At 44.0% G+C, this 13,867-nt stretch overlaps 1 protein-coding gene across 8 annotated transcripts in view; it reads right to left on the bottom strand.

Annotated features, from left to right (window-relative positions):
- Positions 1-272: 272 nt before the first annotated feature.
- The window catches only part of LOC117266673 (AT-rich interactive domain-containing protein 1B-like), a 232,511-nt gene continuing 218,916 nt past the window's right edge, over positions 273-13,867 (bottom strand). For 6 of the 8 annotated variants that reach the window (XM_078175004.1, XM_033641962.2, XM_033641963.2 and 3 more), the window contains 8 exons: positions 9,688-9,829; positions 8,606-8,775; positions 7,107-7,239; positions 6,741-6,860; positions 6,512-6,587; positions 4,201-4,939; positions 3,734-3,864; positions 273-3,463 (listed from right to left, as the gene is read on the bottom strand). In XM_078175004.1, the coding sequence (XP_078031130.1) occupies positions 1,622-3,463; positions 3,734-3,864; positions 4,201-4,939; positions 6,512-6,587; positions 6,741-6,860; positions 7,107-7,239; positions 8,606-8,775; positions 9,688-9,829 (3,353 nt within the window). In that variant the 3' untranslated portion in view covers positions 273-1,621. The remainder of the gene's footprint in view (positions 3,464-3,733; positions 3,865-4,200; positions 4,940-6,511; positions 6,588-6,740; positions 6,861-7,106; positions 7,240-8,605; positions 8,776-9,687; positions 9,830-13,867) is intronic. The other 2 variants (XM_033641965.2, XM_078175002.1) reach the window with 1 other exon arrangement.

Below are 13,867 nucleotides of genomic sequence, written 5' to 3'. Positions count from 1 at the left end.
TTTTGGTAAAAACCTCCTGAACAATGAACACTTAAGGAATTCTAACTGGCAGAAATTCCAGCTGGTTGAAATTTGCAGTCCTCACCACTAGACGCCACAAAATCGCCCTAAATCTTACACACTGTTCCTTTAAGCTGAATTCAAGCTAATGCTGCTATCAGACAGAAAACTATCAGGTCCTCTTATCATGAGTCCTTTGGACTGTAAGCCTGGAGGAGTCAGTTGTGACTGATGAATTTATTTTGAATGAAATCAATGAAAGGCAGTCCATGTAAGCAGTTGATGTTTGTTTTATTGGCCTAAGATTGTCTGGACATAATGCAACGTCTCCGGTGCTTAACGATGTTCATCGTACATTTATTTGTGACATGTGCAGCACAGAGTATAAATGTGTATACTGAATAAAAGAGAGACATGGAGTCATACGAAAAAAGGCAAATTTTACAATGAGCTTTCAGGACATTTTTAAGGTTCTTTTCACGTTTCTTTTGGAGCATTATCTAGATTCAAAAATATGCCCATTGACATGAATGGAGGACAGTAACGAACAGAAATGTGTTCAGTTTTCTCATGTAACCTCGCCTAGATATCCTCTCACCCTGGCACTTCCACGTTTGATTACCAAAGCGATTGTTTTCTCAGCTATAATACAATGCATACAGGAATTTTTACATTGAAACACCAGTTACATCTGCCATGTTCAAATATTTGACCCCATTAACAAAATATGTATAATAACAATAACAAATTTTACCAACAATAAAAGCATTTGTTATAATAGTCGGAAAGCCTCTTGCTATGCTTGATTGAGACTGAAAGAATCATGTGCGTCCATTGTACAACGGTTTATATACACAGTGATGAAAAAATACAGACATAACACAAGTGCTTAGGAAACACAAAGTTCATCTGCGAAAGTCGTTGAGGCTATGATTGATAAATTAGACACTTCTTTTAACAGATGCTCTTCTCTCATGTTGATTGGCTGGTGCAATGCTGCCTCCTCATGGCCTAAAGCACACACTGCAGGTGTCTTTAAAGATCTACACCCTCTTCTTGTTCTCAAAAAAGGGACAACTTGCTCTTGAGTCCTATTGCACAATTTATCTTCCAGCGATGGAAACATATACATTTCAATTTGAAAAGTCAGTGTTTTTTTTCCCCCCACAACTGTTGGCAAAAAAGTTCAAACTACTGTACAGTGTCACATTTTAAATAAATACTCTCCATTAACAAAATGTTGATGAGTATATTAGCATTTATAAAACTGAAAAACATCTCCACGACTCATCGACTCAAAAGGAACCATGTAATTCAGCACCAACGTCTGGTGGCAGCTTTGGCTGAAAAAAGTAAACAAACGGAAACAAAATGCCAAACAAAAGTAGCAATCCAACACCAGCAGGTATTAAATATTTGTATTAAAATGAGCTTTCAAATCCCAAACCCACTTTTTTTAACAGGGCCCAGAAGCTGTACATATATAGAGATATTTTGTTTATGTGGATATTTCTTTAAAAAAAACAAACATTTTCTGTCATTTTGATAAATAAAAATAGAAAACCACAGAAGTGTTTTGTCCGCCTCAGCGCTGGCCGTGTGAGTCCCGCCTCTCCTCTTGTCATAATTTCCCTAAGTGAAAGAGAACTTGGCAAATAATAGCCACAACCCCCGCGTTGAGCACAGAGGAAATGGAGATGTCTAATAATCTGCTTTCGTACAGCACAAACTCTGTCTTGTTCTCCTCCACTTTAGCCATAGCCAGCAGGCCTTTCGCTGCTCTGCACATCATGTTTATGCTCGGCGGGTCCATTGGAGGATGCCCCATGTGCAGCAAGCTGTGAGGGTTCTGCTGGTACTGCGCCATGCTAACACCATCCTCCAAGAAGCCTACCAGATTACCGACACTGCTCTTCTGCATGGCTATGGCACGTGCCGCTGTGGGGTCTCCTTGTGCCAGGTGGGAGAGAACAGCCACCGCCATCTCTCTGTACACCTGTGCCTTCCTCTGACCGACATAGCGCACCAAGACTGTGAAGAGTTTTTCCTGTCGGCTGAAAGGCGGCGTCGCAAGGAGGAGGTCGACGTTGCCGCCCTGGATGCTCAGCTTGCAGAGGCACTCCAGCACCAGCCTCTGGGGAGTGAGCAGGGAGTGGGGTGCTGCTGATGGGAAGGGGTCCTGGGCTTCAGCTGAAGGGCACACCATCCAGTGGAGAAGGCCGTCCAAGATGGGGAGGCAGATGGTGTCTGGGTAGTTGGAGAGATCCAGCTGACCCGAGATGTTGGCCAGAGTGACCATGGCGTTCTCCCTGAGCAGGCTCAGACACTCCCACCACCACTCCTCTTTGCTACTTGACAGCCCCTGCTCCTGCTGCTCATCTCTCTGGTAGCTAGGGGGCGACCTGTTCCTCTCTGGGTGCTGGTGGTGCAGCAGGAGCAGCCTGCCCAGAAGGAGAACCAGAGCAGGGTGGCGTGACATGTCCAAGTCGTTCCCCGGGATAAAGGACAGGCTGCGGACGATGTTGGAGACGCACAGGCACCGCTTGGCCAGTGAGTCCTGCCAGGAAGAGGCTGTGGAGAGCGGAGCCTCGTCCAGACAACGAGGCTCGTCCTCCAGCAAGGTGATATAGTCCTGCTCCCCGTCCTGATGCACTCTAAAGGGGTAGGATGGCAAGGAGCGTGCAGGGTGGGCGTAAGAAAGGGCATCAACCCGAGCACACAGAACATCATCGATAGTAGCAGTGATATGTTTCAGTGATTGTTTCTTCCCATCATCCACCTTGTTTTCCTTGTTGTTTTCTTTTCTTGTCTTTCTGTCTGCGCTGGCAGGGGGTTCACTACGGGGTTCAAATTGTGTTTGAATATGTGCGGTGGAATCACCTCCACCAGCCTGCCAGTGTAGCAACCCACTGGTGAACTCAGTGACGTAACCTAAGTGTTCTGTCATGTCTTCCATCAGGTCGTCTTTGTGGACAATCTTGATGGGGAGCTTATCATATTTACTGGCTTGTTTAGGTTTAGGCTCGAGTTCTGCAACAGGAGGGTCAACACACTCCTTTTTACTCTCCGCTCCTTTATCACTCTCTTTTTCTTCTTCTCCTTCTTCTTTTACCTCTTTGTCTTTGTCCTCTTCATTCTTCTCCTCCTTCTTGATGCTCACCTCAGACTTGTCCTTCTCACCGTTCACCTCAGCTAACTCTGGCTCCGCAGCGACCGGCAGAGGTTCCTCTGTGACGCCTCCTGCTTGCTCCTCCTGCGTCTCTGCTGCCAGAGCTGACTCAGGTTCAGGCTGGGCAGAAGAGTCTGTTTCCTGCTCGGGAACGACTTCTTCTTTCTGGTTAGCAGCAGGCTCCAGAAGGCTTTTCTGAGCCACCGTCCCTACCTCAAACTCTTCCAGGATGCCGAAGATCTTGATCAGGTAACGGCGGAAGTACTCCACAATCAGCTCGAGGAATCCAGGCAACTGATCAGACAAAGAAAAAAAATGATGTCAACAGTTTAAAGAGAATGAAAATCTTTTGGCCTACACTAACAAGTCACAGTGACATAATGGTCTTCTGAATATATTTCCCCTCACTGAATTTTACAGCTCTTCACCACAATAGACAATGTTGCTCTCGAAGATCAGGTTTAAAGAGACACACTGTGTCACACTGTCACAGCGTGCTCCGGCGGGATCAATGAATCCGTTCTGTCAGTCAGCAGCGAGGTGTAGTCATGAAATTGGTTTTACCTGCGAGAGGTTAAAGGAGCCCACAGTGCTGTCGTCGTACAGCAGGATGTTGATGGTGTCTAGAGCCCATGTGCTCTCTGCCAGCAGGCCAGACTTCAGAGACATCATCACGCGCCAGGCCTCAGGCGTTCCTGGGGTTAAAACAGTGGGATTTTTGGAACCAGGATGAAAAAAAAAACCCCATGGTGAGCAGACACAGTCCAAATGATAAAAGGGGACACTGAACAGAGTCGATCATTGTAATTCCTTTCATAGAATTTATCTCATGTTGTGCTAGCTGTACCTGAAAATCAGGTTTAGCTATGTGATAAAATGTGGCTTTTTTTAGAGCATGAAAATACTGCGAGTCCACAACTTTTTAAGATAAATGCACGACTAGTATTAATCAATCAGCATCTTTCAAAGAGCCTTACCAACCAATCAACCTCACAGCCTGAAAAAATAGTAATAACAGGACTCCATCTTACCAGTGTCCTTGGAGGTGAGCTTGCGTCGGGGCTTGAGAATTGGCATGGTGGCCTCCACTGATCCTGGAGGGTAGTTGAGGTCCCGCCTCAGGTTGGGAGGAAAGTGACCAAGTGGTCCACCTCCCTGTGAGCCCATCATGGCCATCCCAGGCTTGGGCATCTTCATGGGTGACATAAACGGTGCTTTGCTGGGTGACATCCTAGAGTCCATGGAGCGCTGGAAGGCCCCTGGGCTGGGTGCTCTTGGCAGATGGTTGGCCATGGAAGGAGAGTTGGAATAAGAAGATGGCTGGCGTGAGGACAGCGGAGCCATTCCACCTGATGATGACATGTAGGGAGACTGACGGTGCCACTGTTCCTGCCCAGGCCGCCCGTCCATGTCGTCTCTACCAATGGAGCCGTAAGGTGGCATTTGTGATGGCGGCCCCTGTCTGTTGGGGTAGGGATAGCCAAGGTCTGTCCTGGATGGCCACATGTTGGGGCCATCGGTGGCGTGGTTAGGAGTGGGCCCCCCGCCCATCATACTGTGCTGGCTCTGACCTGAGGGGGCCATGCGATCGCGGGGGTAGGGGTAGGGGAACTGTCCCTGGATGGGTCTGTGTTCGGTGCCTGAGTACCCGCCACCGTAGTGGTTGTACATGTCCGGCTGCTGGTTGGCGTACTGCATGGCATACATGTCGCTCTCGTGTCTCTTGGGTGGGGGGCCATACATGCCGTCCATGGGGCGTTTGTAGCCCTGCTGAAGTAAGGGTGTAGATAGTAAAAACACAGCCATGGAGAATTCATTCCCATCATTCCACTACTTCAGTAGTGTTTTATATACTATTAATACTATTAAAGGGGAACTACACCCATTTTCAAAATTCATATGTTATTTCTGCTGTCTAAGAAAGTTCAAAGGTATAACAAATTATTTATGGTTATGATTATGGTTTGGTTTTAACTAAGTTTATAATGCTTCTAATATGGCATTAGATACAATCAGTTTAAGAAATACTATTATTTTTACCAAGAGACTAAGAAAGAGTAATAACATACACTACAATTAAAGAAGAGTCCTGATGTTGCAAAAGTGAACCACTGATTAAACCTGTTTAAAAGAACATGCTGACTGCTTAAAGGGAAACTTTCGTATTTTTTAACCTGGACCCAATTTTCCCATGTTTTTGTGTCTAACTGACTGATAGAAACAACTAGTTTTGAAATTGGTCCAGTATTGAGAGAGACCGCTGAGGTCAGCAGCTGCAAAACAAGCTGCAATGTAATCCCTAAGGGCAATTGTGCGCCGTCAATTTATGTCCATTAAAAGGCTTGTTTTTGCCATTGACAGGCTCAGATTGTTACTTTGAGTGTCTGACAACATTATGGAGAGGACTCTACAGTGAAATAGAACATTTTTCTATACCTTTCACTGGCCTGTATGTTTTTGTGGCCGAATCTTGCTTAAGGAGAACTTTTGTTCTGAAATCTTGCGAGAGGTGACTTGTTGCAGGAAAAACAATGTTGTTAAGAGTCAGAGAGAGGAATGCTGGGAAGAGTTTGTTGTGTTGGAGTACAGAAAGTGTACCTTTGTGCTGGGTTTTTAGCTGATTTTGACAATGTGGAAACGTCTGCGACACTTCAGAACGAGACTTCTCCGTGAGCGACACGATAACAAACAGACCAGATAAGCAAAAGGAAAAACGTTTCATTTCTCTGTTGGGTCTTTCTGTAATATTGTTAGACTAACAATCTGAGCCTATCAGTGGCAAAAACAAGCAATTTTAATAGAGGTAAATTTACGGCGCACAATTGCCTGTTGGGATAACATTGCAGCCTATTACACCACTGGTTTCTCAATACTGTACCAGTTAAAAAAACATACTGTCTTCATTAGTCCCTTAGACACCAAAACATGGAAAAAAGGGTCCAGGTTGAAAAATACCAATGTTTCCCTATAAACTAAGCAAATTCAAGATTACGTCATGGAAATAATGTACATGTTAAGTATTTCTGTCATCATATAATGCCAAACAGGGGTGATAAAACAATGTGATAAAACAAAAAGAAAGTGTTGCTCCCTTTCACTAAATTGGGCTGAAATGTTTACTGGAATGCATTTCTCAGTATTTTACGTGCTAATTTATTCATACAGTTGCTTATCTGCAGATTCAACTGTCACAATCTTCGGACATTTCCTGCTTAAATTTGGTTTAACTTAATAATGTTTTGCTAAGCTGTCCTATACTGTGTTCCTTTAAGACATGAAGTCACAGTGAACGGAGTATAACCACTGTTTACATCTTACAAGTGAGCTCTCTCTCACTCTCACCTGTTGCTGTGGGTACATCCCAGATGGATGCATCCCATATGGCATGCTGGGATACTGCTGACTGTAGCCATCGTGTCTGAAACAGAGCAGAGGGGGGAGGAGGAGAAGGAGGAGGAGGAATATGTCACTCGCTGGTAAAATGATTTGCAAATTTATGTGAAATTTTGCTATTGCTTTGACTTTGCAGAAGTGTAATCTGTGACACTCTACTACACACACAGGTGCTGACCTCTGCTGTGAAGGGTATCTACTGGGAGAGTACATGCTGCCCTCACTGTTAGAAGGTCCCATGTTGTTCTGGCTCCCAGGGGGACCCATGTTCCCCTCCATCCCCATGACATGGTCCGGTCTGAGGATCAAACAATAAGAATGTCGTCATGCTTCTGACAACACATCATTGGCATAAATTCAATAGCAAACATATGTATTGAACTAATCGAATACACTGCCGGAGAATATGATCTGCGCTGCCCATAACAGGCAGCTACATACAATCAATACTACAGTAAGCGTTAAGGCTCATGCTAAGGAAATTCCAAAGAAATAATGAGATGCTACAGCTTCACCACTCTGTGCTGGCAACTTGTGTACCTACCTCCTGTCATAGCCTGGCCCGTATGGGTACTGCGACCGCTGGCTCATGCTCAAGGCTGACGGGGGTCGACCATACATGTCCTGCATGCCCCCACCGGGCATCTGGCTTGGCATGTAGGGGTCAGCTCCTGCCACTATTGAGGAGGAAACAAATGAGGTAAATGCATGTCATATTATCTTATATAATAGTGACTGAGTTGAGGCAACTTAAACAAAATGGAAAAGAAAATTATGTTAAACAAGCAACTATAATTGCCCTGCAAACATGCGGCAGAGGCTTAAATCTGCTTTCATATGCACAAACCTCATTTTCTGCTGACCACCAGGTGGCAGCATTCCTCTATGAATATTCACCACTCTCCATGATTAAACCTATTGTTCTGAGGCTGCAACTGTTGTTATGCAGCTAACATCCACCATATTATTCATTCAGACTCCATTCTCTCCAGCCTTCAGAGGAGCCGCCATCCTTTCTAAAACTACTGTTTGTTCTGAAAACTAAACCGCATGAGTTGGTCAAAACAGGTGCTTCTCAGCAGGACGGAAAGGATGAAAGGTTGAGAACGAGGAGGATGAAAAGGACGAACAAAGTTAGGATGAGACGAAGGCTAAGCTACAAGAACATCAGACGAGCTGGTGCGTTTACTCGATAAAGGGATGTGTGGCGTAACAAACAGTTCTCATCTCCTTTCATAGTTCTAATCTTAAAACACACACACACATCTGTCCTGACAAGACAATGAATTAGACCAGCGAGAAAGACCAAAGAACAATGGCCTTGGGATACATGAGTCATTTTGACAAAGTGCCATGTAAGTTTATAGAAGTTTTAAGATGAAGTTTTAAATTTAAATATCTTCATTTAAAGATTATATCACATAAAAAAAAGATTCAAATTGTTTTCTAGCAGAAAAACAGTTTATTCACATATGTCCCAAAATTTTCTGTGAAATTGGGGGAAGATGGACAACATGTCTCTTTGTCGCACCGTACAAAATGAAGCCAAAATATCCTGGTTACAGGCACTGCCATCCTGTGTAGGTCACGTCATTTGGAGCCAGAGTGTTTGCAGTAGTGATTTCTGCTGTAACCGCTTCCTGCCCGTACACCTGTCAGACCCAGATGTGGGCAGCACCATCGATCATGAGCACACCGATTGGGACACACAGCTGTCAATCATGATGTCACACATCCTTTTTTTGCATCACATAATTGATTAATACCAAAATTATCAGAAAAACAAGAACCTGAATATAAATCAGAACTACCTAAAATAAAAAAAAACATCTTTGGGAAAAATTTATTTGACACGTACTTTGAGTTTTTGGTTCGTCCCTCCCGCTAGTTTATGGCCTATACTGCAGCCAACCACCAGGGGGTGATCTAGATGTTTTGGCTTCACTTCTTGAGAGCTGTTGTGTCGTCCATCTTTATTATATAGTCTACGGCCTAGGGCTCGGTGTTTGGGTGAAAGGGTGTCACAACGTGTGCCTCACTCACTCTTCCTCATCCCGGCAAAGGGGTCCTTGGCGTCGTACTGCATCCTCATCATCATGTCAGGCATGCTGAGGCCCTGCTGGTAAGGAGCCGAGGGGGGGAGGGAGGTAGCACGCTTCTGGAAGGCCGGGTCACTCACCTCCGAGAAGGGGTCCTGCACGCTCACACTGCTCCTGGACAAGGCGAAGAGGGATGAAGAGACAGGGAGGAGAGAGAGGGGAGAAGGTGGAAGCTTTGTGAGAGAGGCGGAGACACTGAAAATATGGATACGATGTGTGCTGTGAAGGAGGTCTGTGCTTTTATTTCTGAAAAAACATAATCATGTTGTCATTTTTATTTGTTTAAATGACGGATGTTTCATTTTTTTGTGACATACTTCAGATATGTCCTATAAGGCATATTAGTCTTACTAGTAGTGAAAGCAAAGGTGGTAGCAGATGTGCTCCTACAATAGTAACTGTAGTAAGAGCTGGTCGTCAGTAGTGCTTTCAAAATTACTTAAGGGCATAAAGACACCAAATATACAACTGCAATGGCAACAAAAAAAGCACTTGTTCAACAGGAATATAACTTTGAACACATAATATCACAAACAAAGCAAGAAAAGAACTGTGTCTACACTGCCTCAAAAAGGCGCTCATCCTTTATAATCATACAACAAGAAATTGGCAGAGATGAAGGACATTATACAAAAAAGTAAAAGCGGAAAACATAAAGAGCAACAACACATAATATGGATTTCGCTCTCGATTTCAGCTCGATCGCTTAAAAAATGCCGCTATGGATGATGGGAGTGTGTCTGAACATAACAGTGCACATACAGATCTTTGCCTTTTTGTTATATTCTGCTTCAACAGATGATCCTTGTTCAGATACAGGGAGCTATTTGTGCTGACTGACAGTTGCACTGCAAGTTGTTTTACAAAATCAATTAAAGTGATGATATAAAATAAAGGACTAATACTGCAGTGGCAGGAGCGGTGGAGGCAGCAACAGTATTAATATAAGCAGTATTAAAGGCAGCTGCATCAGTTGTAGCAGTACTGCAGCAGTAGTGTTAGTGTTGCACTATGTCTGTGTGTTACCTGTTGGGGGGCAACGGTGTGACCTGTCCCAGAGGGGTGGTGGCAGGTGTGGGGGGTTTCAGATCTCCTGCTGCCTCGGCCGTAGAGCTGCTGCCAGAGGACTGGGGCGTCTGTGGGCCTTGGAGGGAGCCGCCCGAATTAGCTGGAAGACACAAGTATCCTTTTTATTATCATTCCAGCTAGACGACTTACGAAATTCACAGTGAAAAACTGCAACACATTCCGACCGCAGGGCTCCCCCCGCGTCCTCAGATATGATCTTGAAGGTGGTTTGAGTTAGTGCGGCCAAGTGGCTTTTCGCTGCAGCAAACTGCTGTATTAGAGAGATAACTTTGGACTTAGGGCCAAAGCACTAACAGTGTTACCCTACATGAGAGCTGAGCTCGAGCAAACAGCCTGTACGAGGGCAGAGAAGATGAGTACAGAGGGACTGCTTAAAAGGGCCAGCCGAAAGGAAGGAGAAGGGAACGAGGCAGGACGAGACGACGAAGGGAAGAGAAGGATTCTTCAGATACCCCTTTTCCGATTCCTGAACCTTATTTTGAACTATTTAGAGCATTTTGACATAAAAAAATTGGTTCAGAACCCAAAAAGTTGATTCTTAGCTGGGGCCTAAAGATAGCAGGTTTTTCTTGACCATAAATGTAAACCGTGACAACATCAGTGGGCGTGTCATATTCTGCAGGTTGGAAAGAGAGGAGCAAAAATCATCATAGAGCGTGCAGTGGTCTCATTAATAGTTGGTCCATGCTTGTTTGTTGGGTAAAAACAAATATCTGTACTAACAGAACAAAAGTTTGCAGGTAACCGATGTAATCTGTGGTCTTGATTCTATTGATTACCACTGTTGTGCATCGTGCAACGCCCTCCGTAGACGACACACCCTTGAATACAATAGTGCTGCTCATAAACGGTGGAAACGCGGGCTGGTTCACTAGATAGCACCAAGTTTCCAGGAATCATGAACAGAACCAGTTCAAGAACCAGAGATTATTTGATGGAAAAGGGGTAACAGAGAATTGCCCACTTGGGCAGTCGCACCACAGCTGTTTATTTGGGATAGAGTTGTTACGATACCAATGCCAGTATCAGAAATACCTCTAATGCTGCCCAAAATGCTGGATCGGTATTGGCGAGTCATGCACAGATACAATACTGCGTCATTAATCACCAAACTTTTAAAGTAGTTTCACACACTAATAAAATGACAGTTCTTCCTTGTCGCTCTAAAACAGAAGCCTACACACCAAGTTGCGCTGTGGAGCACTGGAAAGTCCCACCAGTAAAAAGGCAACATGCATCGTTTGCGAAGGCTTTAGCTTCAAGGGTTGGCACTAGTGTGTCCAGTTTTTGCACCAGCAATCTTATAAAGCCACATCATACAACTTTAACAATCCTTTCACATCCCGTCAGGGTCAGTAGTATACAGCTCTTTTTTTAATGCAGTGGCATTGGATAGGCACTTGGTATCAACAGATAAGCTAGTTTAGTTATCAGTCAGTATCAGGAAGGAATAAAAGGTTATGAAGGCAGAAGGCATTTGAAGAAAACATAGCTTTATAGTGTACATACCTGCCATTAGAGTTTTGGGTAAGCTAATACGTCCCCTAAACATGAGTAAGGAGCCTGAGAAAGACCTCCCAGTAAAAATACATTCCCTCACACAGAGGCTTCAACTGGAGTTAAATCTAGGTTAGTGTGCTCTCTTGTTATGACACCATATTTCTGTGAATTTTTCTCAGTTCAGATGACTAGAAAATTATAGGAGTGCAGAGCAACAAGAGCCCAACACACAACCAAGGGATACAAATTCCCAGAAGCAGGTTTAATGGAAAACGTGGACTGTTTCGGCTAAAAGGAGACAAAGACAGAGGAAGAGAGAATATGAAAGTATCCTAATGAGCATTTAGCGCAAGAAGACTTTCTCTGGAACAGCCTCAGTGGCCTTTCCCTGCTCCGCACGTTTCCACAGAAAAAAAAAAAAGAAAGACTTAAGCTTTAAAAATTCATGCAAATTCTGAATTATTCAATGATACCTCCTGCCTCTACATCATAGGAGACGGAGAGAAAGAGAAAGAGAAAGAGAGAGAGAGAGAGAGACAGGGAGAGATGGTTATCCCATGATGATGAGCAGAGGTAGGGGAGAGGGCAAGGAAGGGGCAGTGAGCATTAGGGATTCTTCACTTCCTGGGATATGCCTGCTTCAGATGAACACGGACGCACGCGCGCACTCACACGTGGAGAAGTGCAAACAATGGTGGGGTTAGCCGGGGTTAAGAGGTTTACCATTCCTCAAGAGCAGGCGGGCAGACAGACAGATACATAATACCAAGCAGTGGGGTTACAAAGATGGAGGGGAGGTGGAGGAGAGCGTGAACTCAAGTGCCCTCTGCTCCACATTTAGAGGGAGTAAAGAATGACAGAGGAGGCGATGAGGAGGAAAAAAAGTGTGTGTGCGCGCAAGAGGCATGTGGCTGATGTTTGATGTGTGCGCACACAAGAGGCTGTGTGTGTGTGTGTGTGTGTGTGTGTGTGTGTGTGTGTGTCAGTGGGTGACATAATCCAGAGGGGTGGTAGTGGTTAAGGGGGGGGAGGAAAAAAAAGTCAGTCAGCCGAGCCAGTTTTGTGAATGAAAGGTGACGGCGAGGTCGAGTTTGTTTACGTTCTACATTCCAGTCCTCATTAATCACTCCCCACACCCCACCACCACTACAGCTAAACACACACACACACACCCTCTCCACCCCGACACCCCCACCAGCCCGCTGGACAAGCTCCCTCAGTGACATCATTGGGCTGTCAGTCTATATATAGGCTGGCAGGGTGTCAGTACGGCAGTTTGCACTTTGGAGCAGGAAAGCGTGGATGGTAGTTTAAGACGGAGCATCAAACGGAAACGGATGGGAATTTTTTCCTGCTGGTTATTCAGAACTTAAGCCAAAGTTTTTAAAAAAGTAAAGGGGCAAAGGACAGAAAGTGATTAATAACGTGCCTCATTTGACGCACGCCAGTCGATGCTCCTGTAAGGTTGATGGCACACTGCAGGCATCAGATTTGAAATGCCAACACCACAGAACCAGCAGTGTTTTCGTAAAAGCTTGCTATTAGGCAAACAAACTGTATATTACAGATACCCCCATTCATTTTCTATATGTTTCTAATTCAGTAATGTTACTGTTGTGCGCTCTCGCTGCACGTCCGCCTCTCTGCCTCACTGACAGACTGAGGGCAGTGTTCATTTGCAGGGTATTGCATATGCTCAGTTTCTACTCAATGTAAACCTATATTGTGACAATGTAACACCTCTGTGCCTGACGAATACGCTTGATTGTACTGATTTAACAAAGATCCACCTTGATCAAAACGCTGTCTTGGTAAAATTGATCAATATTTAAGTGTTTATCATTATTAACAATTTATTTCTTTCATAAAATATTGTCATAAGGCGGAAAAAAAAACTTAAATTTTTATTCCTTTTAGCTCTCTGCAAACAGGCACTGTGACTGCAGAAAACAGCTTTGGTTACTGAGTACATATTTGATGCCTGAAAATTGGAACAAGGTTGGAGCAGGGGTGTCAAAGCAGTTTGACATTCAAAATGCTTTTGGTGCGTGTTTTTGGTTATTCAAAACAAAAGGTATACCTCAAAACACACGTGCTATAAGCATGTTTTAAGTGAAAAAATCTCTGCACTTACTTTTGTGTAAAAGACAAATACACCCCAAACTAAAGAACAACACACATCTATCTTTCAAGTAATTTTGTGTATGAAGTCTTGAAATCCTATTTGTTATTAATATTGTTGGCATTGTAAATGTGAAATAATCATTTAAATGACACTGATGCATCACAGTCTTCAAGAAAATGATGCATTGCAAGAAACGATAAGCAAGTGTATAAAGATTGAAAGTAAAATCATCACACCCTATTAGCTTATTTTTATTTCTTTAACTTTTTTTTTTTTTTACTAATTTAAAAGTAGTCTTAAAGGAATGGTTTATTACTACTTGGGTCTTATTTTTATCATTTCTATTGGTTATGATGATACTGTAAAGTCTTTGCTAATATCTGGGAACAAGGCAACAGTGCTACACTGAGGTCAGATGGACCCTTCAGACAATCATACAGGTTGTAAACAAGTCAACAGCAGCCAGATTAAGGCTGAACGTTTTCCTCTGAT

Source organism: Epinephelus lanceolatus, chromosome 15 (assembly GCF_041903045.1).
Source record: "Epinephelus lanceolatus isolate andai-2023 chromosome 15, ASM4190304v1, whole genome shotgun sequence".
In the NCBI taxonomy this organism is placed as follows: Eukaryota; Metazoa; Chordata; class Actinopteri; order Perciformes; family Serranidae; genus Epinephelus; species Epinephelus lanceolatus.
Note: the sequence above shows the minus strand (reverse complement) of the source record. Positions and strands in the feature narration are given on the sequence as shown.